This window comes from Coregonus clupeaformis, chromosome 23 (assembly GCF_020615455.1).
Source record: "Coregonus clupeaformis isolate EN_2021a chromosome 23, ASM2061545v1, whole genome shotgun sequence".
Lineage (NCBI taxonomy): Eukaryota > Metazoa > Chordata > Actinopteri > Salmoniformes > Salmonidae > Coregonus > Coregonus clupeaformis.
The window spans coordinates 31,339,691-31,363,147 of NC_059214.1; the positions used below are offsets into that span (position 1 = coordinate 31,339,691).

The 23,457-nt window shown below is 41.5% G+C and overlaps 2 protein-coding genes across 2 annotated transcripts; both read right to left on the reverse strand.

Moving 5' to 3' along the window:
* Positions 1–473: 473 nt before the first annotated feature.
* Positions 474–2,427, reverse strand: LOC123481704 (NAD(P)H dehydrogenase [quinone] 1-like; the record flags this gene model as incomplete). Its single annotated transcript, XM_045206453.1, has 6 exons — positions 474–853; positions 1,082–1,183; positions 1,406–1,519; positions 1,678–1,808; positions 1,970–2,133; positions 2,288–2,427. Coding segments are annotated over 6 exons (951 nt in total), but the record flags the coding sequence as incomplete, so codon positions are not given.
* A 12,645-nt stretch (positions 2,428–15,072) lies between these two features.
* LOC121536279 (NAD(P)H dehydrogenase [quinone] 1-like) lies at positions 15,073–16,988 on the reverse strand. The gene is made up of 6 exons (XM_041843545.2): positions 16,886–16,988; positions 16,567–16,731; positions 16,278–16,408; positions 16,005–16,118; positions 15,681–15,782; positions 15,073–15,452 (listed from the first exon to the last, which is right to left on the reverse strand). The coding sequence occupies exons 1-6, from the start codon at positions 16,899–16,901 to the stop codon at positions 15,153–15,155; spliced, it is 828 nt and encodes a 275-aa protein (XP_041699479.1). The 5' UTR covers positions 16,902–16,988; the 3' UTR covers positions 15,073–15,152.
* Positions 16,989–23,457: the final 6,469 nt, after the last annotated feature.

Genomic DNA, 23,457 nt, shown 5'->3' on the forward strand with positions numbered 1-23,457 from the left:
GGAGTAACAAGCAGTGTATTCATAGCACAATGCAATAACTTAGCGCTGAATGTAAAGAAAGCCCTCTGCGACCTTGCCTATGGTAAGCCTTCTCCTAAACGGATCAATTTCTTCCCGCTGTATGGAAGCTGAGGGCTTTGAGTGGCAGGGTACAGGCCCCGCCGGTTGACCCAAACCAAAGCGGCATGTGGGAGAGGGGTCAAGCCACCCCATACCCAGCCCGTCAGTGAGAGAGCATACAGGTCACAGCATGTCTGCGTGGGGAGAGTATGGAACTGAGTGTTATGAAGCTGCTTTTGTAAAGTAGTGAGCCTCAACCCAGTGGCTACCATACAAGATTAGTGAACTAAACAAAATACTTGAATGCCATCAGAAAATGTGGAAGACTGCAGACGAGTTAATTAGTCAGTTGACCAACTATGAAACCTAGGTTAAAGCATTGAATAACAAGTGTGGTATTAAAGTGAACACCATTCAGTTTAAGGAAGCCAATCTTTATTTGTTATTTAGAGCATAAGCAGCATGTGTAGGGATGACAGTCCTCCAGTATCCTTCACACCCCAGCTTTGAGCTGGCTGTTGGGTGGGAGGGGCTTGCCCAGGTGGATTCCGACAGACAGGCCAAACGCATTGGCTGAGTGCTTCTCCTGGACATCCTCTTTGAGCTGGAAGCCCCTCCCACCATCAAAGCTGTCAGAGGGTGTGAAAGTAAGCGGTACTTCTCCCAGAAGCCCTTGCAGCCGTGTGCGCCATGCCTCCAGCATGCTGTCCCGAGCATCAGCGGGGATGTGGGGTGGAGCCCAGAAGATCTGAGGAGCCAGAACCTGGAAACCACAGTAGTGCAGGATGCCGTTCTAAAGAGAGGGAATGAACTTATTCAATAACCATGCTAAAGTATATAAAACATGAATTGATTTGTCCAACTGAAGCAGTCCTCCAATCATTAAAATTAGCACTTTCCAACCTGGAAGTCAAATGTTTATAATAAAAGCAGACATCCAGTGGAGATAACATATAGAAAGCAAAAGCACGTTGCAGTACAGCAGTCTACATGCTGGTAGTGTCAGCCAAGCCTAACATACCTGCAGTGGCCACAGGGTGACGTTCATGTCTCCATTGATACCATTGGCACTGAACATAGACTCCTGGGATCCAGTGGTGAAGGACAGCATGGCTTTCTTGTCCTGGAGGGAAACAAGGTGAGGAGACATTGATATGAATGGACCACATAATGGGAGGAACCTTGAAGGAGCATGTAAACCAACCATTTGTGGTGTTATTAAAAGGCCCATTGCAGTAAATGTCTCCTGTGTCATTGTACAACAGCTGATGTAACAGTAAGAGCAAAATCTGAGTCATTTCTTGATCATTGCTGGTTGAAAATGTAATCTACATAGATCCCCTACCTTGAAGATGCCCTGGCTGTACCTCTTTTCTGAGGTGTAGGCAAATCCCAGTGTGAGCACCCGGTCCATCCAGCCCTTCATGATGGCAGGAACAGTGAACCAGTACATAGGAAACTGAGAGATGAGACACTAGTCAAAAACCAGTACCTGGAATGGGTGCATTTCAGCCACCATCCAAAAAGCACTAAAGGCTCTACACTTAAAATTAGGTTAGGAAAATTGGCTTCATCAACTTTGAGCCTAAGACACTCAACAGTACTGCAGGAGATCACCTGGAATATGACAAGCTCCGCTTCAGAGAGTTTGCGGTGTTCCTCAGTGATATCAGCAGAGAGTCGGCCCTCCTTCCATGCCAGCATGGTCTCCTCTCCATACTGGAAGTGCTCAGCATCCTTCACCTCCCCTGATAAATCATAACAGACTGAGACTAAGCAAGTTGAGGTAGAACAGAAAAAGCTCTTGCCAACAGAAAATTGTTGTGACCTTAAGCATTTAATAGGCACTCAAGCTTACACACTTATCATTCACTACTGTAATTAAGTAACGCATGGTTCAGACTGTTACCAGTGATGTCGTCAACAGTAGCAGAGGCTTTAAACTTCATGGCGTATAGGTCAGACACCTCCACCTTACAGCCCTGAGCAGTCAGAGCTGTCACAGCTGCATCTTTAGCTGCAGCGTTAAATGACCCAGTACTCTGGTGGCGTACACAATCAGAACCTTCTCGGCTGCAACCAGATCAGATAAGCCACATCAAAGTATTGAAGATAATGCTTTTCTTCCTCAATGAAATAAACTTTTTCTTCTAGCATAAAGACAAAGTGAAAATGGCATCTAATCTGGAACACACAAAAGCATTTAGGACTCTTACAAATGACTCACCCATTTTGTGTGGCATGGTGTTCTGCTTGTGATGAGCTAAGGGTCAAGGTGACTTGGAGGGAAACTAGCTGAGACTGCTGCTCTTGTAATGCTCTCTGGACCAAACACACCCTCTCACACAGCTGCCTGTCAATCAGCAATCACGCTAATCGTCTGTCAGTCAATCAATCAAGAAGTCTGTCATATCTCTCTCTCCCCAGGAGAATCTCAATTGATTTTGTTCGACTCCTCAGGTCCTCGTGGACTCCCAAACTATATGTGTTGAGTGTTGAAAAGAAATTGAGCTGATTATAGATCAGTGTGTTTACATGTGTTGTGGGTGTGTTCGCTATAGGTGCAGATAGGGTTGCAAAGGGAGGGTATATTTCTGGTAACGTACAAAGTTGAAGTTTGGTCACTTTCAAGAATTTTATGTAATTTATAACATGACATCTAGTGGCATTTTTCCACCCAGATTATTACAGGTGTCTGTAATTATCTCTGGCTCTCTGTGTGGCCTTATCACATGTAAAATATATAAAATAATACAATACGATGATTTTAGAATAGAAAATATAATGACAAAGCTGTAAAAGATTATCCTAAATATAACCTAGCAACTTAGTGAATACCATTGGTGTTTAATATGAGGGTTTCAGCCAGGGGCGGAATGGCCCTATTCCTGGTTGGCCAGTCTGATTGGACCTGTGTTTGCCAGTCTGATCGGACCTGTATATAGCCTTGGTCCATGGCGTTAGAACACTGCATGCGAACATACCAACTGAGAAGCAAAAACACCATCTGAGAAGTTCACAGACCGGGCGCCCTCAGCGCTCACTGTCTGCAGCTGGATGCTTCTAAAAAATACAGGAAAAAGACCAAACAAAACAATGGTGCATAAAGATGGAGGAATTCAGATATGATGTCTATGTTTGAGGACTATCCAAATACTTTAAAAAATACGCAAATTGCAAACCGTCTTTGAGCTAAAATTGGGATCATCTGCACTGAGTGTACAAAATATTAGGAACACCTGCTCTTTCCATGACAGACTGACCAGGTGAATCCCGGTGAAAGCTATGACCCCTTACTGATGTCACCTGTTAAAGACACTTCAATCAGTGTACATGAAGGGGAGGAGACCGATTTAAAGAAGGATTTATTTTGTTCTAAGACAATTGTCTTCAGGCAATTGAGGCATGGATTGTGAATGTGAAGATAAAATATTTATGTCTCGTTTAACGGCGTATGGTAGAAGATGCCAGGTGCACTGGATTGAGTGTGTCAAGAACTGCAACATGCTGGGTTTTTCTCGCTCCAAAGTTTCCCGTGTTTATCAAGAATGGTCCACCATCCTAAACGAAAGCCTCATGTGAAGCAGTCAATGCGGAGCCATTCTTTGCTGATGTGAAGAAGAAACTGAATGAAAGAGAGTACAGCGAGGGAAAAACGACAGGCAAGTAATCTGTATGCACATGGACCCAATTCAGACCTGACTTAACCTCTACGGGAGCTACCGTGCGCTAATATGATTAGCATGACTGTTGTAAGTAACAGCAAACTTTCCAGGACATAGACATATATTATATTACCAGAAAGCTTAAATTCTTATTAATCTAACTGCACTGTCCAATTTACAGTAGCTATTACAGTGAAAAAAGACAATGCTATTGTTTGAGGAGAGTGCAAATCAACAACAAAAATTATCACTGCAACTGGTTTGATATATTCACCTCTGACGGTAAATAATGTACTTACATATCTTGCTCTGATTTGTCAACCTAAGGGTCCCAGAGATAAAATGTAGCATAGTTTTGTTTGATCAAATCCATTTTTATATTCAAATGTATGAACTGTGTTCTACAGTTTGAACCCCTGCTGTCTCTGGCTCCACACACACCCCGCCCGGCCTAGAAAGTTAGTGTATAAGCTAATGATCCATCATGTATGACATTCCTGGGAGTGTGTAAACTTACATTTTGTATTACCATATCATTTTTGTATGTTCTCTATAGTTATGTACTTGAAAATGTATCAATTGACCAGACTTGATACAAAATAGTCCAGTATTAAAATGCTTCACTGGATCAATCTGAAACTTTTCACACACACTGCTTCCATCTAGTGACCAAAATCTAAATTGCAATATTATATTGTGGCCTTTCTCTTTTATTTCAACTTCAAAGTGTTTCCTTTCAAATGGTATCAAGAATATGCATATCCTTGCTTCAGGTCCTGAGCTACAGGCAGTTAAATTTGGGTATGTCATTTTAGGCGAAAATTGAAAAAAAGGGTCTGATCGTTAAGAGGTTAAGCTTGCATAAATTGAATGCAATTCCCTTTTCATGCGCTTTTCTCTCTATACATATTCTGACCTTGAACTTAAGCATGAGAATAGAATGCTAGTCATACACTTTTCGTTTTAGGTGGAGCTCAAATAAATGAAGGTGTTTTGGAGGTGTGTCTACAGAAACACCGTATTTTGGACTTGACTTAATGCCACCATGTTTATGCGTAAGGAAACCATGAATAAGGTCGCAGGAACCTGCCAGTTACAAGTGGAAAAACCATATTATGTATTCTCCATGCATTGTAATTTATAAATTGATAATAGATCGGTAAATTAGTAATCCGTTTAGAGAAGGACATTGTAAAGGCACAGATGATTTTTCCTTATGATCTTTGGAGACGAATGTCAAACCAGCCAAAAGGAAGCAAACTGAAAATCATACCAACATGACATGTATTGCAGACCCTTTTCCACAGTGAAATAAGATTATTCTGTATATACAGTGGGGAAAAAAAGTATTTAGTCAGCCACCAATTGTGCAAGTTCTCCCACTTAAAAAGATGAGAGAGGCCTGTAATTTTCATCATAGGTACACGTCAACTATGACAGACAAATTGAGAATTTTTCTTTCCAGAAAATCACATTGTAGGATTTTTTATGAATTTATTTGCAAATTATGGTGGAAAATAAGTATTTGGTCACCTACAAACAAGCAAGATTTCTGGCTCTCACAGACCTGTAACTTCTTCTTTAAGAGGCTCCTCTGTCCTCCACTCGTTACCTGTATTAATGGCACCTGTTTGAACTTGTTATCAGTATAAAAGACACCTGTCCACAACCTCAAACAGTCACACTCCAAACTCCACTATGGCCAAGACCAAAGAGCTGTCAAAGGACACCAGAAACAAAATTGTAGACCTGCACCAGGCTGGGAAGACTGAATCTGCAATAGGTAAGCAGCTTGGTTTGAAGAAATCAACTGTGGGAGCAATTATTAGGAAATGGAAAACATACAAGACCACTGATAATCTCCCTCGATCTGGGGCTCCACGCAAGATCTCACCCCGTGGGGTCAAAATGATCACAAGAACGGTGAGCAAAAATCCCAGAACCACACGGGGGGACCTAGTGAATGACCTGCAGAGAGCTGGGACCAAAGTAACAAAGCCTACCATCAGTAACACACTACGCCGCCAGGGACTCAAATCCTGCAGTGCCAGACGTGTCCCCCTTCTTAAGCCAGTACATGTCCAGGCCCGTTTGAAGTTTGCTAGAGTGCATTTGGATGATCCAGAAGAGGATTTGGAGAATGTCATATGGTCAGATGAAACCAAAATAGAACTTTTTGGTAAAAACTCAACTCGTCGTGTTTGGAGGACAAGGAATGCTGAGTTGCATCCAAAGAACACCATACCTACTGTGAAGCATGGGGGTGGAAACATCATGCTTTGGGGCTGTTTTTCTGCAAAGGGACCAGGACGACTGATCCGTGTAAAGGAAAGAATGAATGGGGCCATGTATCGTGAGATTTTGAGTGAAAATCTTCTTCCATCAGCAAGGGCATTGAAGATGAAACGTGGATGGGTCTTTCAGCAATGATCCCAAACACACCGCCCGGGCAACGAAGGAGTGGCTTCGTAAGAAGCATTTCAAGGTCCTGGAGTGGCCTAGCCAGTCTCCAGATCTCAACCCCATAAAAAATATTTTGGAGGAAGTTGAAAGTCCGTGTTGCCCAGCGACAGCCCCAAAACATCACTGCTCTACAGGAGATCTGCATGGAGGAATGGGCCAAAATACCAGCAACAGTGTGTGAAAACCTTGTGAAGACTTACAGAAAACGTTTTACCTGTGTCATTGCCAACAAAGGGTATATAACAAAGTATTGAGAAACTTTTGTTATTGACCAAATACTTATTTTCCACCATAATTAGCAAATAAATTCATAACAAATCCTACAATGTGATTTTCAGGATTTTTTTCTTCTCATTTTGTCTGTCATAGTTGACGTGTACCTATGATGAAAATTACAGGCCTCTCATCTTTTTAAGTGGGAGAACTTGCACAATTGGTGGCTGACTAAATATTTTTTTTCCCCACTGTATAATGTATGTGGACACCCCTTCAAATGAGTGGATTCGGCTATTTCAGCCACACACGTTGCTGACAGGTGTATAAAATTGTAGGAACTGGGTTCTACAGTTTGAACCCCTGCTTCTACAGTTTGAACCCCTGCTGTCGTGGCACCGTCATAGGATGCCACCGTTCCAACAAGTCAGTTTGTCAAATTTCTACCCTGCTAGAGCTGCCCCGGTCAACTGTAAGTGCTGTTATTGTGAAGTGGAAACGTCTAGGTGTGAAGAGGAAACGTCTAGGAGCAACAACGGCTCAGCCGGGAAGTGGTAGTTCACTCTAGTGGAAAGCCTTCCCAGAAGAGTGGAGGCTGTTATAGCAGCAAAGGGGGGGAACCAACTCCATATCAATGCCCATGATTTTGGAATGAAATGTTTGACAAGCAGGTGTCCACATACTTTTGGTCATGTAGTGTATATAAATAGCTGTGCCGTTATTCAGAATTTTAATTGTGTGCCCTCCTAATTTGCATGGATGAAATTTGGAGACCTGAACTATAGGCTTCTGTAGGGATGAATATGCCAAGTTGATGTATGCGCTTTAGAAAGTATTTTTTATATTTTTTATTTAACCTTTATTTAACCAGGTAAGCCAGTCGAGAACAAGTTCTCATTTACAACTGCGACCTGGCCAAGAAAAGGAAAGCAGTGCGATAAAAACAACAACAACACAGTTACATATGGAATAAACAAAAACAAAATGTACAGTCAATAACACAATAGAAAATCTATATACAGTGTGTTTATATGTAGTAAGTTATGGAGGTAAGGCAATAAATAGGCCATAGTGCGAAATAATTACAATTTAGTATTAACACGAGTGATAGATGTGCAGAAGATGATGTGCAAATAGAGATACTGGGGTGCAAATGAGCAAAATAAATAACAATGTAAATAACAATATGGGGATGAGGTAGTTGGGTGGGCTAATTACAGATGGGCTGTGTACAGGTGCAGTGATCGGTAAGCTGCTCTGACAACTGATGCTTAAAGTTAGTGAGGGAGATAAGTGTCTCCAGCTTCAGAGATTTTTGCAGTTCGTTCCAGTCATTTGCAGCAGATAACTGGAAGGAATGGCGGCCAAAGGAGGTGTTGGTTCTGGGAAATGACCAGTGAGATATACCTGCTGGAGCGCATCCTACGGGTGGGTGTTGCTATGGTGACCAATGATCTAAGATAAGGCGGGGATTTGCCTAGAAGTGATTTATAGATGACCTGGAGTCAGTGGGTTTGGCGACGAATATGTAGTGAGAGCCATCCAACGAGAGCGTACAGGTCACAATGGTGGGTAGTATATGGGGCTTTGGTGACAAAACGGATGGCATTGTGATAGACTACATCCAATTTGCTGAGTAGAGTGTTGGAAGCTATTTTGTAAATGACATCGCCGAAGTCAAGGATCTGTAGGATAGTCAGTTTTACGAGGGCATGTTTAGCAGCATGAGTGAAGGAGGCTTTGTTGCGAAATAGGAAGCAGATTCTAGATTTAACTTTGGATTGGAGATGCTTAATGTGAGTCTGGAAGGAGAGTTTACGGTCTAACCAGACACCTAGGTATTTGTAGTTGTCCACATATTCTAAGTCAGACCCGCCGAGAGTAGTGATTCTAGTTGGGCGGGCGGGTGCAAGCAGCGTTCGATTGAAGAGTATGCATTTAGTTTTACTAGCGTTTAAGAGCAGTTGGAGGCCACGGAAGGAGTCTTGTATGGCATTGAAGCTCATTTGGAGGTTTGTTAACACAGTGTCCAATGAAGGGCCAGATGTATACAAAATGGTGTCGTCTGCGTAGAGGTGCATCTGAGAGTCACCAGCAGCAAGAGCGACATCATTGATATACACAGAATAGAGTCGGCCCGAGAATTGAACCCTGTGGCACCCCCATAGAGACTGCCAGAGGTCCAGACAACAGGCCCTCCGATTTGACACATTGAACTCCATCTGAGAAGTAGTTGGTGAACCAGGCGAAGCAGTCATTTGAGAAACCAAGGCTATTTAGTCTGCCAATAAGAATGCAGTGATTGACAGAGTCAAAAGCCTTGGCCAGGTCGATGAAGACGGCTGCACAGTACAGTCTTTTATCGATTTGCAGTTATTATATCGTTTAGGACCTTGAGCGTGGCTGAAGTGCACCCATGACCCACTCGGAAACCAGATTGCATAGCGGTGAAGGTACGGTGATTATATGCCCAAGCTTTTCTCCATTTTATTTTACAATTCGTATCATGTTAAATATTATCCACTATCAGGAGCCACCCTCAGTAATACCCACATATATGTATACAGTGCTATGAAAAAGTATTTGCCCCCTTTCTAATTTTCTCTACTTTTGCATATTTGTGATACTGAATGTTATCAGATCTTCAACCAAAACTTAATATTAGATAAAGGGAACATAAGTGAACAAATAACACAACAATTACATATTAATTTCATTTATTTAATAAACAAAGTTATGCAACACCCAATTCCCCTGTGTGAAAAAGTAATTGCCCCCTTACACTCAATAACTGGTTGTGCCACCTTTAGCTGCAATGACTCCAACCAAATGCTTCCTGTAGTTGTTGATCAGTCTCTCATGTCGCTGTGGACCAAATTATGAAAGACAAGCAATGTAATTTTGAATTCTGTGAAGTGAGTGTGGAAGAGGTGAAAAAATGGTTGTCTATCAGCAATGACAAGCCACCTGGGTTTGACAACTTGGGTGGAAAATTACAGATGATAATAGCAGATGATATTGCCACTCCTATTTGTCATATGTTCAATCTTACAAGAAAGTGTGTGCACTCAGGCCTGGAGGCCTGGAAGCAAAAAGTCATTCCACTACCCAAGAATAGCAAAGCCCCCTTTACTGGCTCAAATAGCCAACCAATCGGCCTGTTACTAACCCGAATTAAACTTTTGGAAAAATTGTGTTTGACCAGATACAATGCTATTTTACTGTAAACAAATTGACAACAGACTTTCAGCACGCTTATAGGGAAGGGAATTCAACATGCACGGCACTTACACAAATGACTGATGATTGGCTGAGTGAAATTGATGATTTTGATGATAAAAAAATATTTTTGCTAGACTTTTGCTAGACTTCAGTGCTGCTTTTGACATTATTGATCATAGTCTGCTGCTGGAAAAACGTACACTACTGGTCAAAAGTTTTAGAACACCTACTCATTCAAGGTTTTTCTTTATTTTTACAATTTTACACATTGTAGAATAATAGTGAAGACATCAAAACTATGAAATAACACATATGGAATCATGCAGTAACCCAAAAAGTGTTAAACAAATCAAAATATATTTTATATTTGAGATTCTTCAAATAGCCACCATTTGCCTTGATTACAGCTTTGCACACTCTTGGCATTCTCTCAACCAGCTTCATGAGGTAGTCACCTGGAATGGATTTCAATTAACAGGTGCCTTCTTAAAAGTTAATTTTTGAATTTCTTCCTTCTTAATGCGTTTGAGCCAATCACTTGTGTTGTGACAAAGTAGGGTTGGTATACAGAAGATAGCCCTATTTGGTAAAATAACAAGTACATATTATGGCAAGAACAGCTCAAATAAGCAAAGAAAAATGACTTCACTATTATTCTACAATGTGGAAAATAGTACAAGTAAAGAAAAACCCTTGAATGAGTAGGTGTTCAAAAACTTTTGACCGGTAGTGTGTGTTATGGCTTAACACCCCCTGCTATTTTGTGGATAAAGAGTTACCTGTCTAACAGAACACAGAGAGTGTTCTTTAATGGAAGCCTCTCCAACATAATCCAGGTAGAGTCTGGCATTCCCTAGGGCAGATGTCTAGGCCCCTTACTTTTTTCAATCTTTACTAATGACATGCCACTGGCTTTGATGACTCAAAACGATATACGTCAGCTACTACAGCGAGTGAAATCACTGCAACACTTAACAAAGAGCTGCAGTCAGTTTTGGAATGAGTGGCAAGAAATAAGTTAGTCCTAAATATTTCAAAAATAAAAGCATTGTAATTGGGACAAATCATTCACTAAACCCTAAACCTCAACTAAATATTGTAATGAATAATGTGGAAATTAAGAAAGTTGAGGCGACTAAACTTATTGGAGTATCCCTAGATTGTAAACTGTCATAGTCAAAACATGTTTATGCAACAGTAGCTAAGATTGGGAGAAGTCTGTCCATAATAAAGCGCTGCTCTGCCTTCTTAACAACACTATCAACAAGGCAAGTCCTACAGGCCCTAGTTTTGTCGCACCTGGACTACTGTCCAGTTGTGTGGTCAGGTGCCAAAAACAGGGATTTAGGAAAATAATCTGTAAAAGTTTGTGAGGGTTTTAGGTGCCAAGACACATTTCTTCAGCCTCCTTAGGTTAAAGAGGCTCTGTTGCGCCTTCTTCACCACACTGTCTGTGTGGGTGGACCATTTCAGTTTGTCAGTGATGTGTACGCCAAGGAACTTGAAGCTTTCCACCTTCTCCACTGCGGTTCCGTCGATGTGGATAGGGGGGTGCACCCTCTGCTGTTTCCTGAAGTCCACGAGTGAGAGGGTGAGAGGTTATTTTCCTGGCACCACAATCCCAGAGCCATCACCTCCTCCCTGTAGGCGGTCTCGTCATTGTTGGTAATCAAGCCAACTACTGTTGTGTTGTCTGCAAACTTGATGAATGAGTTGGAGGCGTGCTTGGCCACGCAGTCATGGGTGAACAGGGAGTACAGGAGGGGGCTGAGCACGCACCCTTGTGGGGCCCCAGTTTTGAGGATCAGTGAAGTGGAGATGCTGTTTCCTACCTTCACCACCTCGGGGCGGCCCGTCAGGAAGTCCAGGACCCAGTTGCACAGGGCGGGGTTCAGACCCAGGGCCTCGAGCTTAATGATGAGCTTGGAGGGTACTAAGGTGTTGAATGCTGAGCTATAGTCAATGAACAGCATTCTTACATAGGTATTCCTGTTGTCCAGATGGGATAGGGCAGCGTGCAGTGTGATGGCGATTACATCGTCTGTGGATCTATTGGGGCGGTAAGCAAATTGAAGTGGGTCTAGGGTGACAGGTAAGGTAGAGGTGATATAATCCTTGACTAGTCTCTCAAAGCACTTCATGATGACAGAGGTGAGTGCTACGGGGCAATATTCATTCAATAAATTGTTATAAAAAAGAAGCCATCCACCTTTGATGGGCTATCAGCAGGACAATAGACTCTTGCCAAGTTAATTTTTATGAACTTGAAATGTATTAAAGAATATTTTAGCTATAATAATACTAATTATAATAATACATAAGAAGGATATCAAGGAGGGTAGGAGGAGTGCATGCTGTGTGCTTGTTACAGTATTTGTCTCAAACATGTTCTGTTGGATTACAATATTTTTCTGACCGTTTGGAACAGTTTAAACAACACCACAAGTACAATAACAATTTACAAACAAATATAATCAATTCCATATAGTCTAAAAAGGTATTAAAGTGTTTAATACAGCCAAGATTAAAAACAGTTGCATGCATTTGTGAATGGAATTGCTTTAGCTGACATGTTGTGGTTTATTTATTGTTAAATTATTTAAGGATCCATATGTTATTTTGTTTTGTAACTAAAATGCTTGACTGTATTTAAAGGCATGAATGACTTGTATACTGTCACGGATTCTGCCGAGGCTGCTCCTCCTCCTTGCTCGGGCAGGCTTCGGCGTTCGTCGTCCCCGGAGTACTCGCTGCTGCCGTTCGATGTTATCGGTGTCTGTCTAGTTTTGTTTGTATTGTTTACACCTGTTCCACATTATGTTTGATTGTTGCCCTATAATTATCCCTTCACGTATGTCGTTTGTGAGCGGGTTATTGCCTCCCTGCGTGGAGTTATTCTGTGTTCATCTTTTCAGTATCGGATTAAAGTACGTTTCCGAGAGTCCGTGTCCTGCGCCTGACTTCTTCAACCGCATCTCACTGACAGACGTGACATATACTGTGTAATGAGATGAACGAATTAAGGAATGATTGATTGATATATATTGAAGTAGACCTTTAGGCCAATAACACTAAATGAGGACCCACTGTAAGTACATGGGGGCTGCCATCTTTATGCACCTTCGCCATTACAACACTTGTGGACCAATTTACCTGGATGAGATTAAATACGTGCAGCATTGAGTGAATGTAAAGCAATTACATGAAATGACGACTGGCGAGCCTCTCTATGTTACACAAATACCTAGTTAACGTGGGGGGAAAGTGAAGTTGCAAGCGCATGCGAGAGGGAAGCTACCGACACACACACATTTTACATTTACATTTTAGTCATTTAGCAGACGCTCTTATCCAGAGCGACTTACATGAGCAATTAGGGTTAAGTGCCTTGCTTAAGGGCACATCGACAGATTTTTCACCTAGTCAGCTCGGGGATTAGAACCAGCGACCTTTCGGTTACTGGCACAACGCTCTTACCCACTAAACTACACACCCTTTTAACAGCTAGCTAACCTCTATTATTGATAGTTCTTCTGGTAACTAATAATTGTTTCTACATAACCAGGAAAATCCATTGAACTTTATATCAGTATTTAGCAGCTACGTATTATATATGAACAGGTTATTACTGCGTTCTTACCTAGTGGTTGGCGTCTTACTGTAAGTATCCGTACACTGCCTTATTGACTATCGGTGGAGCTAGCTGGTGAAGCAAGCTCTTGGCTAAACCCAGTCAGGAGAAGAGGGAAAACATTTTCTCCCAGAGAAAAGCATTTCATGCAGTTATTCGCTGTTCCTTCAATTAAGTTGTGACCTCCAGTTCTGATATAACTGCTGCTATAGCAGCATCAACACCAACCTCAAGAGCAGCCATTGTTATGATTTTCGACTTCTTCACCCAGTACAGGTGCTTTTCATTGTCGTCATCAACTAAACCAGCCCCACAGATTATCAGAGGACACTGATTGGTCCGGCCATATGGTGGATGGAAGGAAGGGGCTCAAACGGTTTGAATCTGGTCGTGGCCACACTGCATCCTTGCAACGAAAAAGAATAACTGATATCCTGTTTTTGGTCATAATTGTTTATGACTGACTTCTCGTTAAGGTCACGTCGTGCCCAGACAGAGAAACTAATTTACTGCCCCGTCAAAACAAATATGCAGTCTTTTGATTGTAAAAAGTATATGTAATATTATTCCAAGTCCTTCAAACTGGAAATATATAGTTACTGCTCTTAAGTGTCATATCCATTTAATTCAGTGTTTTGTCTCATTGTAAGGGGTCTAATGTAATGTCTGTTAAGTTTGTGTTCTTACTTTTCCCCTTATAACGACTTTGAGTTGCTATTGCCTTCTATTGGATATTTTCAACCAGTGCCTTTAAAAACTGTTGGTTTGCGTGATTAACACCAGTCATTTAGGCTTCAAACACTGTGCCAGAAAGGTTCTGAATGGATGTGCTTGTTTTACCTCCCTGAGATATCCAGAGCAGCCGATCCTGGCACGAGTACCCACTTCCTCCCATTGATTGTGGAGAATAGCCTTCCTGTCAGCGTATGGGAGATGACAACCATAGCAGAGCAGGATGGGTGATCTCCCTCCAGACAAACATACCCTGGCCCAAACCCTGCAACTATGTCTGACAAGCATGGCTGCTTCAGAGCCTATACATGCTCAAATATACCCACCCTTGACACAGGTTACATGCCACAAACCTCAATTACCCGTTCAGGGAGAACTCCTGGCCCTATGGCAAACACTCGCACAAACACTGCAATAAGCTTGAGCTCGCCCTTAGTTGTGCTTCCTGTGTCTTGGAACAGCAGTCCCAGATGAACCCAAGGGCTCGGACCATGTTCCCAATGTGCCTCCACTGTGGAATTAAGTGCTTCCCACCAAAACAAGGGAGCTCCCCTGACTCCAAACCGATCCTAGAGGTACATTTTCACTAAACAGTTGCAGAAATCCTAATCTGGAGTAACAAGCAGTGTATTCATAGCACAATGCAATAACTTAGCGCTGAATGTAAAGAAAGCCCTCTGCGACCTTGCCTATGGTAAGCCTTCTCCTAAACGGATCAATTTCTTCCCGCTGTATGGAAGCTGAGGGCTTTGAGTGGCAGGGTACAGGCCCCGCTCGGTTGACCCAAACCAAAGCGGCATGTGGGAGAGGGGTCAAGCCACCCCATACCCAGCCCGTCAGTGAGAGAGCATACAGGTCACAGCATATCTGCGTGGGGAGAGTATGGAACTGAGTGTTATGAAGCTGCTTTTGTAAAGTAGTGAGCCTCAACCCAGTGGCTACCATACAATATTAGTGAACTAAACAAAATACTTGAATGCCATCAGAAAATGTGGAAGACTGCAGACGAGTTAATTAGTCAGTTGACCAACTATGAAACCTAGGTTAAAGCATTGAATAACAAGTGTGGTATTAAAGTGAACACCATTCAGTTTAAGGAAGCCAATCTTTATTTGTTATTTAGAGCATAAGCAGCATGTGTAGGGATGACAGTCCTCCAGTATCCTTCACACCCCAGCTTTGAGCTGGCTGTTGGGTGGGAGGGGCTTGCCCAGGTGGATTCCGACAGACAGGCCAAACGCATTGGCTGAGTGCTTCTCCTGGACATCCTCTTTGAGCTGGAAGCCCCTCCCACCATCAAAGCTGTCAGAGGGTGTGAAAGTAAGCGGTACTTCTCCCAGAAGCCCTTGCAGCCGTGTGCGCCATGCCTCCAGCATGCTGTCCCGAGCATCAGCGGGGATGTGGGGTGGAGCCCAGAAGATCTGAGGAGCCAGAACCTGGAAACCACAGTAGTGCAGGATGCCGTTCTAAAGAGAGGGAATGAACTTATTCAATAACCATGCTAAAGTATATAAAACATGAATTGATTTGTCCAACTGAAGCAGTCCTCCAATCATTAAAATTAGCACTTTCCAACCTGGAAGTCAAATGTTTATAATAAAAGCAGACATCCAGTGGAGATAACATATAGAAAGCAAAAGCACGTTGCAGTACAGCAGTCTACATGCTGGTAGTGTCAGCCAAGCCTAACATACCTGCAGTGGCCACAGGGTGACGTTCATGTCTCCATTGATACCATTGGCACTGAACATAGACTCCTGGGATCCAGTGGTGAAGGACAGCATGGCTTTCTTGTCCTGGAGGGAAACAAGGTGAGGAGACATTGATATGAATGGACCACATAATGGGAGGAACCTTGAAGGAGCATGTAAACCAACCATTTGTGGTGTTATTAAAAGGCCCATTGCAGTAAATGTCTCCTGTGTCATTGTACAACAGCTGATGTAACAGTAAGAGCAAAATCTGAGTCATTTCTTGATCATTGCTGGTTGAAAATGTAATCTACATAGATCCCCTACCTTGAAGATGCCCTGGCTGTACCTCTTTTCTGAGGTGTAGGCAAATCCCAGTGTGAGCACCCGGTCCATCCAGCCCTTCATGATGGCAGGAACAGTGAACCAGTACATAGGAAACTGAGAGATGAGACACTAGTCAAAAACCAGTACCTGGAATGGGTGCATTTCAGCCACCATCCAAAAAAGCACTAAAGGCTCTACACTTAAAATTAGGTTAGGAAAATTGGCTTCATCAACTTTGAGCCTAAGACACTCAACAGTACTGCAGGAGATCACCTGGAATATGACAAGCTCCGCTTCAGAGAGTTTGCGGTGTTCCTCAGTGATATCAGCAGAGAGTCGGCCCTCCTTCCATGCCAGCATGGTCTCCTCTCCATACTGGAAGTGCTCAGCATCCTTCACCTCCCCTGATAAATCATAACAGACTGAGACTAAGCAAGTTGAGGTAGAACAGAAAAAGCTCTTGCCAACAGAAAATTGTGACCTTAAGCATTTAATAGGCACTCAAGCTTACACACTTATCATTCACTACTGTAATTAAGTAACGCATGGTTCAGACTGTTACCAGTGATGTCGTCAACAGTAGCAGAGGCTTTAAACTTCATGGCGTATAGGTCAGACACCTCCACCTTACAGCCCTGAGCAGTCAGAGCTGTCACAGCTGCATCTTTAGCTGCAGCGTTAAATGACCCAGTACTCTGGTGGGCGTACACAATCAGAACCTTCTCGGCTGCAACCAGATCAGATAAGCCACATCAAAGTATTGAAGATAATGCTTTTCTTCCTCAATGAAATAAACTTTTTCTTCTAGCATAAAGACAAAGTGAAAATGGCATCTAATCTGGAACACACAAAAGCATTTAGGACTCTTACAAATGACTCACCCATTTTGTGTGGCATGGTGTTCTGCTTGTGATGAGCTAAGGGTCAAGGTGACTTGGAGGGAAACTAGCTGAGACTGCTGCTCTTGTAATGCTCTCTGGACCAAACACACCCTCTCACACAGCTGCCTGTCAATCAGCAATCACGCTAATCGTCTGTCAGTCAATCAATCAAGAAGTCTGTCATATCTCTCTCCCCCAGGAGAATCTCAATTGATTTTGTTCGACTCCTCAGGTCCTCGTGGACTCCCAAACTATATGTGTTGAGTGTTGAAAAGAAATTGAGCTGATTATAGATCAGTGTGTTTACATGTGTTGTGGGTGTGTTCGCTATAGGTGCAGATAGGGTTGCAAAGGGAGGGTATATTTCTGGTAACGTACAAAGTTGAAGTTTGGTCACTTTCAAGAATTTTATGTAATTTATAACATGACATCTAGTGGCATTTTTCCACCCAGATTATTACAGGTGTCTGTAATTATCTCTGGCTCTCTGTGTGGCCTTATCACATGTAAAATATATAAAATAATACAATACGATGATTTTAGAATAGAAAATATAATGACAAAGCTGTAAAAGATTATCCTAAATATAACCTAGCAACTTAGTGAATACCATTGGTGTTTAATATGAGGGTTTCAGCCAGGGGCGGAATGGCCCTATTCCTGGTTGGCCAGTCTGATCAGAACTGTATATAGCCTTGGTCCGTGACGTTAGAACACTGCATGCGCACATACCAACTGAGAAGCAAAAACACCATCTGAGACATTCACAGAACGGGCGCCCTCAGCGCTCACTGTCTGCAGCTGGATGCTTCTAAAAAATACAGGAAAAAGACCAAACAAAACAATGGTGCATAAAGATGGAGGAATTCAGATATGATGTCTATGTTTGAGCACTATCCAAATACTTTTAAAAATACGCCACGTGACATGGTTCAATGTGCTACTTTTCTTTTTTTTTCAAATTGCAGCTGACTTTGAGCTAAAATTGGGATCATCTGCACTGAGTGTACAAAACATTAGGAACACCTGCTCTTTCCATGACAGACTGACCAGGTGAATCCAGATTAAAGCTATGACCCCTTGCTGCTGTCACCTGTTAAATGCACTTCAATCAGTGTACATGAAGGGGAGGAGACCGATTAAAGAAGGATTTATTTTGTTTTAAGACAATTGTCTTCAGGCAATTGAGGCATGGATTGTGTATGTGTAACATTCAGAATGTGAATGTGAAGATAAAATATTTATGTCTCGTTGAACGGGGTATGGTAGAAGATGCCAGGTGCACTGCTTTGAGTGTGTCAAGAACTGCAACATGCTGGGTTTTTCTCGCTCCACAGTTTCCCGTGTTAATCAAGAATGGTCCACCATCCTAAACGAAAGCCTCATGTGAAGCAGACAATGCAGAGTTGTTCTTTGCTGAAGAAAGAAGAAAGAAACTGAATGAAAGAGAGTACAGCGAGGAAAAAATGACAGGCAAGTAATCTGTATGCACATGGGACAATTCAGACCAGACTTAGCTACTGTGCGCTATTGTGATTAGCATGACTGTTGTAAGTAACAGCAAACTTTCCAGGACATAGACATGTCTTATGTGACCAGAATGCTTAAATTCTTGTTAATCTAACTGCACTGTTCAATTTACAGTAGCTATTACAGTGAAAGAATACCATGCTATTGTTTGAGGAAAGTGCAAAACAACAACAAAAATTATCATGCAACTGGTTTGATATATTCACCTCTGAAGGTAAATAATGTACTTACATATCTTGCTCTGATTTGTCATCCTAAGGGTCCCAGAGATAAAATGTAGCATAGTTTTGTTTGATGAAATCAATTTTTATATTCAAATGTAGGAACTGGGTTCTACAGTTTGAACCCCTGCTGTCTCTGGCTCCACACCGACCCCGCCCGGCCATCTAGAAAGTTAGTGTATAAGCTAATGATCCATCATGTATGACATTCCTGGGAGTGTGTAAACTTACATTTTGTATTACCATATAATTTTTGTATGTTCTCTATAGTTATGTACAGTGGGGCAAAAAAGTATTTAGTCAGCCACCAATTGTGCAAGTTCTCCCACTTAAAAAGATGAGAGAGGCCTGTAATTTTCATCATAGGTACACGTCAACTATGACAGACAAATTGAGAAAAAAAATCCAGACAATCACATTGTAGGATTTCTAATGAATTTATTTGCAAATTATGGTGGAAAATAAGTATTTGGTCACCTACAAACAAGCAAGATTTCTGGCTCTCACAGACTTGTAACTTCTTCTTTAAGAGGCTCCTCTGTCCTCCACTCATTACCTGTATTAATGGCACCTGTTTGAACTTGTTATCAGTATAAAAGACACCTGTCCATAACCTCAAACAGTCACACTCCAAACTCCACTATGGCCAAGACCAAAGAGCTGTCAAAGGACACCAGAAACAAAATTGTAGACCTGCACCAGGCTGGGAAGACTGAATCTGCAATAGGTAAGCAGCTTGGTATGAAGAAATCAACTGTGGGAGCAATTATTAGGAAATGGAAGACATACAAGACCACTGATAATCTCCCTCGATCTGGGGCTCCACGCAAGATCTCACCCCGTGGGGTCAAAATGATCACAAGAACGGTGAGCAAAAATCAAAGAACCACACGGGGGGACCTAGTGAATGACCTGAAGAGAGCTGGGACCAAAGTAACAAAGCCTACCATCAGTAACACACTACGCCGCCAGGGACTCCAATCCTGCAGTGTCAGACGTGTCCCCCTGCTTAAGCCAGTACATGTCCAGGCCCGTCTGAAGTTTGCTAGAGTGCATTTGGATGATCCAGAAGAGGATTGGGAGAATGTCATATGGTCAGATGAAACCAAAATAGAACTTTTTGGTAAAAACTCAACTCGTCGTGTTTGGAGGACAAAGAATGCTGAATTGCATCCAAAGAACACCATACCTACTGTGAAGCATGGGGGTGGAAACATCATGCTTTGGGGCTGTTTTTCTGCAAAGGGACCAGGATGACTGATCCTTGTAAAGGAAAGAAATGAATGGGGCCATGTATCGTGGAGATTTTGAGTGAAAACCTCCTTCCATCAGCAAGGGCATTGAAGATGAAACATGGCTAGGTCTTTCAGCATGACAATGATCCCAAACACACCGCCCGGGCAATGAAGGAGTGGCTTCGTAAGAAGCATTTCAAGGTCCTGGAGTGGCCTAGCCAGTCTCCAGATCTCAACCCCATAGAAAATCTTTGGAGGAAGTTGAAAGTCTGTGTTGCCCAGCGACAGCCCCAAAACATCACTGCTCTAGAGGAGATCTGCATGGAGGAATGGGCCAAAATACCAGCAACAGTGTGTGAAAACCTTGTGAAGACTTACAGAAAACGTTTGACCTGTGTCATTGCCAACAAGGGGTATATAACAAAGTATTGAGAAACTTTTGTTATTGACCAAATACTTATTTTCCACCACAATTTGCAAATAAATTCATTAAAAATCCTACAATGTGATTTTCTGGATTTTTTTTCTCTAATTTTGTCTGTCATAGTTGACGTGTACCTATGATGAAAATTACAGGCCTCTCTCATCTTTTTAAGTGGGAGAACTTGCACAATTGGTGGCTGACTAAATACTTTTTTTCCCCACTGTACTTGAAAATGTATCAATTGACCAGACTTGATACAAAATAGTCCAGTATTAAAATGCTTCACTGGATCAATCTGAAACCAAAATCTAATTTGAGCCTAAACTGCAATATTATATTGTGGCCTTTCTCTTGCATTTCAACTTCAAAGTGTTTCCTTTCAAATGGTATCAAGAATATGCATATCCTTGCTTCAGGTCCTGAGCTACAGGCAGTTAAATTTGGGTATGTCATTTTAGGCGAAAATTGAAAAAAAGGGTCTGATCGTTAAGAGGTTAAGCTTGCATAAATTGAATGCAATTCCCTTTTCATGCGCTTTTCTCTCTATACATATTCTGACCTTGAACTTAAGCATGAGAATAGAATGCTAGTTATACACTTTTCGTTTTAGGTGGAGCTCAAAAAAATGAAGGTGTTTTGGAGGTGTGTCTACAGAAACACTGTATTTTGGCCTTGACTTAATGCCACCATGTTTATGCGTAAAGTAACCATGAATAAGGTCGTGGGAACCTGACGGTTACAAGTGGAAAAACCATCTACTTTATTTTTCCTGATAGAAATAACAGTATTCTCCATGCACTGTAATTTATAAATTGATAATAGATCGGTAAATTAGTAATCCGTTTAGAGAAGGAGATTGTAAAGACACAGATGATTTTTCCTTATGATCCTTGGAGACGAATGTCAAACCAGCCAAATGGAAGCAAACTGAAAATCATACCAACATGACATGTATTGCAGACACTTTTCCACAGTGAAATAAGATTATTCTGTATATATAATGTAGGTGGACACCCCTTCAAATTAGTGGAGTCGGCTATTTCAGCCACACACGTTGCTGACAGGTGTATAAAATCGTAGGAACTGGGTTCTACAGTTTGAAACCTTGCTTCTACAGTTTGAACCCCTGCTGTCGTGGCACCGTCATATGATGCCACCGTTCCAACAAGTCAGTTTGTCAAATTTCTACCCTGCTAGAGCTGCCCCGGTCAACTGTAAGTGCTGTTATTGTGAAGTGGAAACGTATAGGTGTGAAGTGGAAACGTTTAGGAGCAACAACGGCTCAGCCGGGAAGTGGTAGTTCACTCTAGAGGAAAGCCTTCCCAGAAGAGTGGAGGCTGTTATAGCAGCAAAGGGGGGAACCAACTCCATATCAATGCCCATGATTTTGGAATGAAATGTTTGACAAGCAGGTGTCCACAGACTTTTGGTCATGTAGTGTATATAAATAGCTGTGCCGTTATTCAGAATTTTAATTGTGTGCCCTCCTAATTTGCATGGATGAAATTTGGAGACCTGAACTATAGGCTTCTGTAGGGCTGAATATGCCAAGTTGATGTATGCGCTTTAGAAAGTATTGATTATATGCCCAAGCTTTTCTCTATTTTATTTTACAATTCATACCATGTTAAATATTATCCACTAACGGGAGCCACCCTCTGTAATACACACATATATATATATATATATATATATATATATATATATATATATATATATATATATATATATAAAACAATTTTTTTCATCAATCCATTCCTTTTACCTTTCTTTCCTCTGCCAAGTCCTTGTAAGTTGTTCCTGAGGGGCGCTAGTATTAGTGGATAATATTAGGCTAATGTTGTGCAATAATTTATGCCTATTTGAATCATTATGGAACTCCGACTACATGTAGCAGGTTAAACCTTGAGCCTGGTGTGCAATTCACGACGACTGGATCGTTGTCATACAGTTCCATAAATAGTGAGAATTAAGGTAGATTTATTTGATAATTGTTCAACCCCTATTGTACACTTTTTTTTTCCACCTTCCAATATTTTATGGATTAAACTTGAATATGACATATTTCAGGACGAATCAAACCACTGTATTTTTTTATTCATCAATATATTTAGTGAGTAAAGGTTCTCCAAACAGTTATTTTTTTATATACATACTTTCCTAACCCTAATATTTGCATTAGTAATCTACAAGATCAGAGTATTTTTTAAATCGACTTTAATGACTTTTTCATTGGCAAGATTAGCAAATTTAGGCATGACATGCCAGCAACAAACGTCTACCCTACACATCCAAGTATAACTGACCAAATTATGAAAGACAAGCAATGTAATTTTGAATTCTGTGAAGTGAGTGTGGAAGAGGTGAAAAAATGGTTGTCTATCAGCAATGACAAGCCACCTGGGTTTGACAACTTGGGTGGAAAATTACAGATGATAATAGCGGATGATATTACCACTCCTATTTGTCATATGTTCAATCTTACAAGAAAGTGTGTGCACTCAGGCCTGGAGGCCTGGAAGCAAAAGTCATTCCACTACCCAAGAATAGCAAAGCCCCCTTTACTGGCTCAAATAGCCAACCAATCAGCCTGTTACTAACCCAAATTAAACTTTTGGAAAAAATTGTGTTTGACCAGATACAATGCTATTTTACTGTAAACAAATTGACAACAGACTTTCAGCACGCTTATAGGGAAGGGAATTCAACATGCACGGCATTTACACAAATGACTGATGATTGGCTGAGTGAAATTGATGATTTTGTTGATAAAATGATTGTCGGAGCTGTTTTGCTAGACTTCAGTGCTGCTTTTGACATTATTGATCATAGTCTACTGCTGGAAAAACGTACACTACCGGTCAAAAGTTTTAGAACACCTACTCATTCAAGGTTTTTCTTTATTTTTACTATTTTCCACATTGTAGAATAATAGTGAAGACATCAAAACTATGAAATAACACATATGGAATCATGCCGTAACCAAAAAAGTGTTAAACAAATCAAAATATATTTTATATTTGAGATTCTTCAAATAGCCACCATTTTCCTTGATGACAGCTTTGCACACTCTTGGCATTCTCTCAACCAGCTTCATGAGGTAGTCACCATTTCTTCCTTCTTAATGCGTTTGAGCCAATCAGTTGTGTTGTGACAAAGTAT

Excerpts from the sequence above, each read along its gene's own strand:
- LOC121536279 (XM_041843545.2), bottom strand. Across the intron at positions 16,119-16,277 it reads CGGAGCTTGTCATATTCCAG|TTTCCTATGTACTGGTTCAC; the intron begins GTGATCTCCTGC and ends CTCATCTCTCAG. Across the intron at positions 15,453-15,680 it reads TCACCCTGTGGCCACTGCAG|AACGGCATCCTGCACTACTG; the intron begins GTATGTTAGGCT and ends CCCTCTCTTTAG.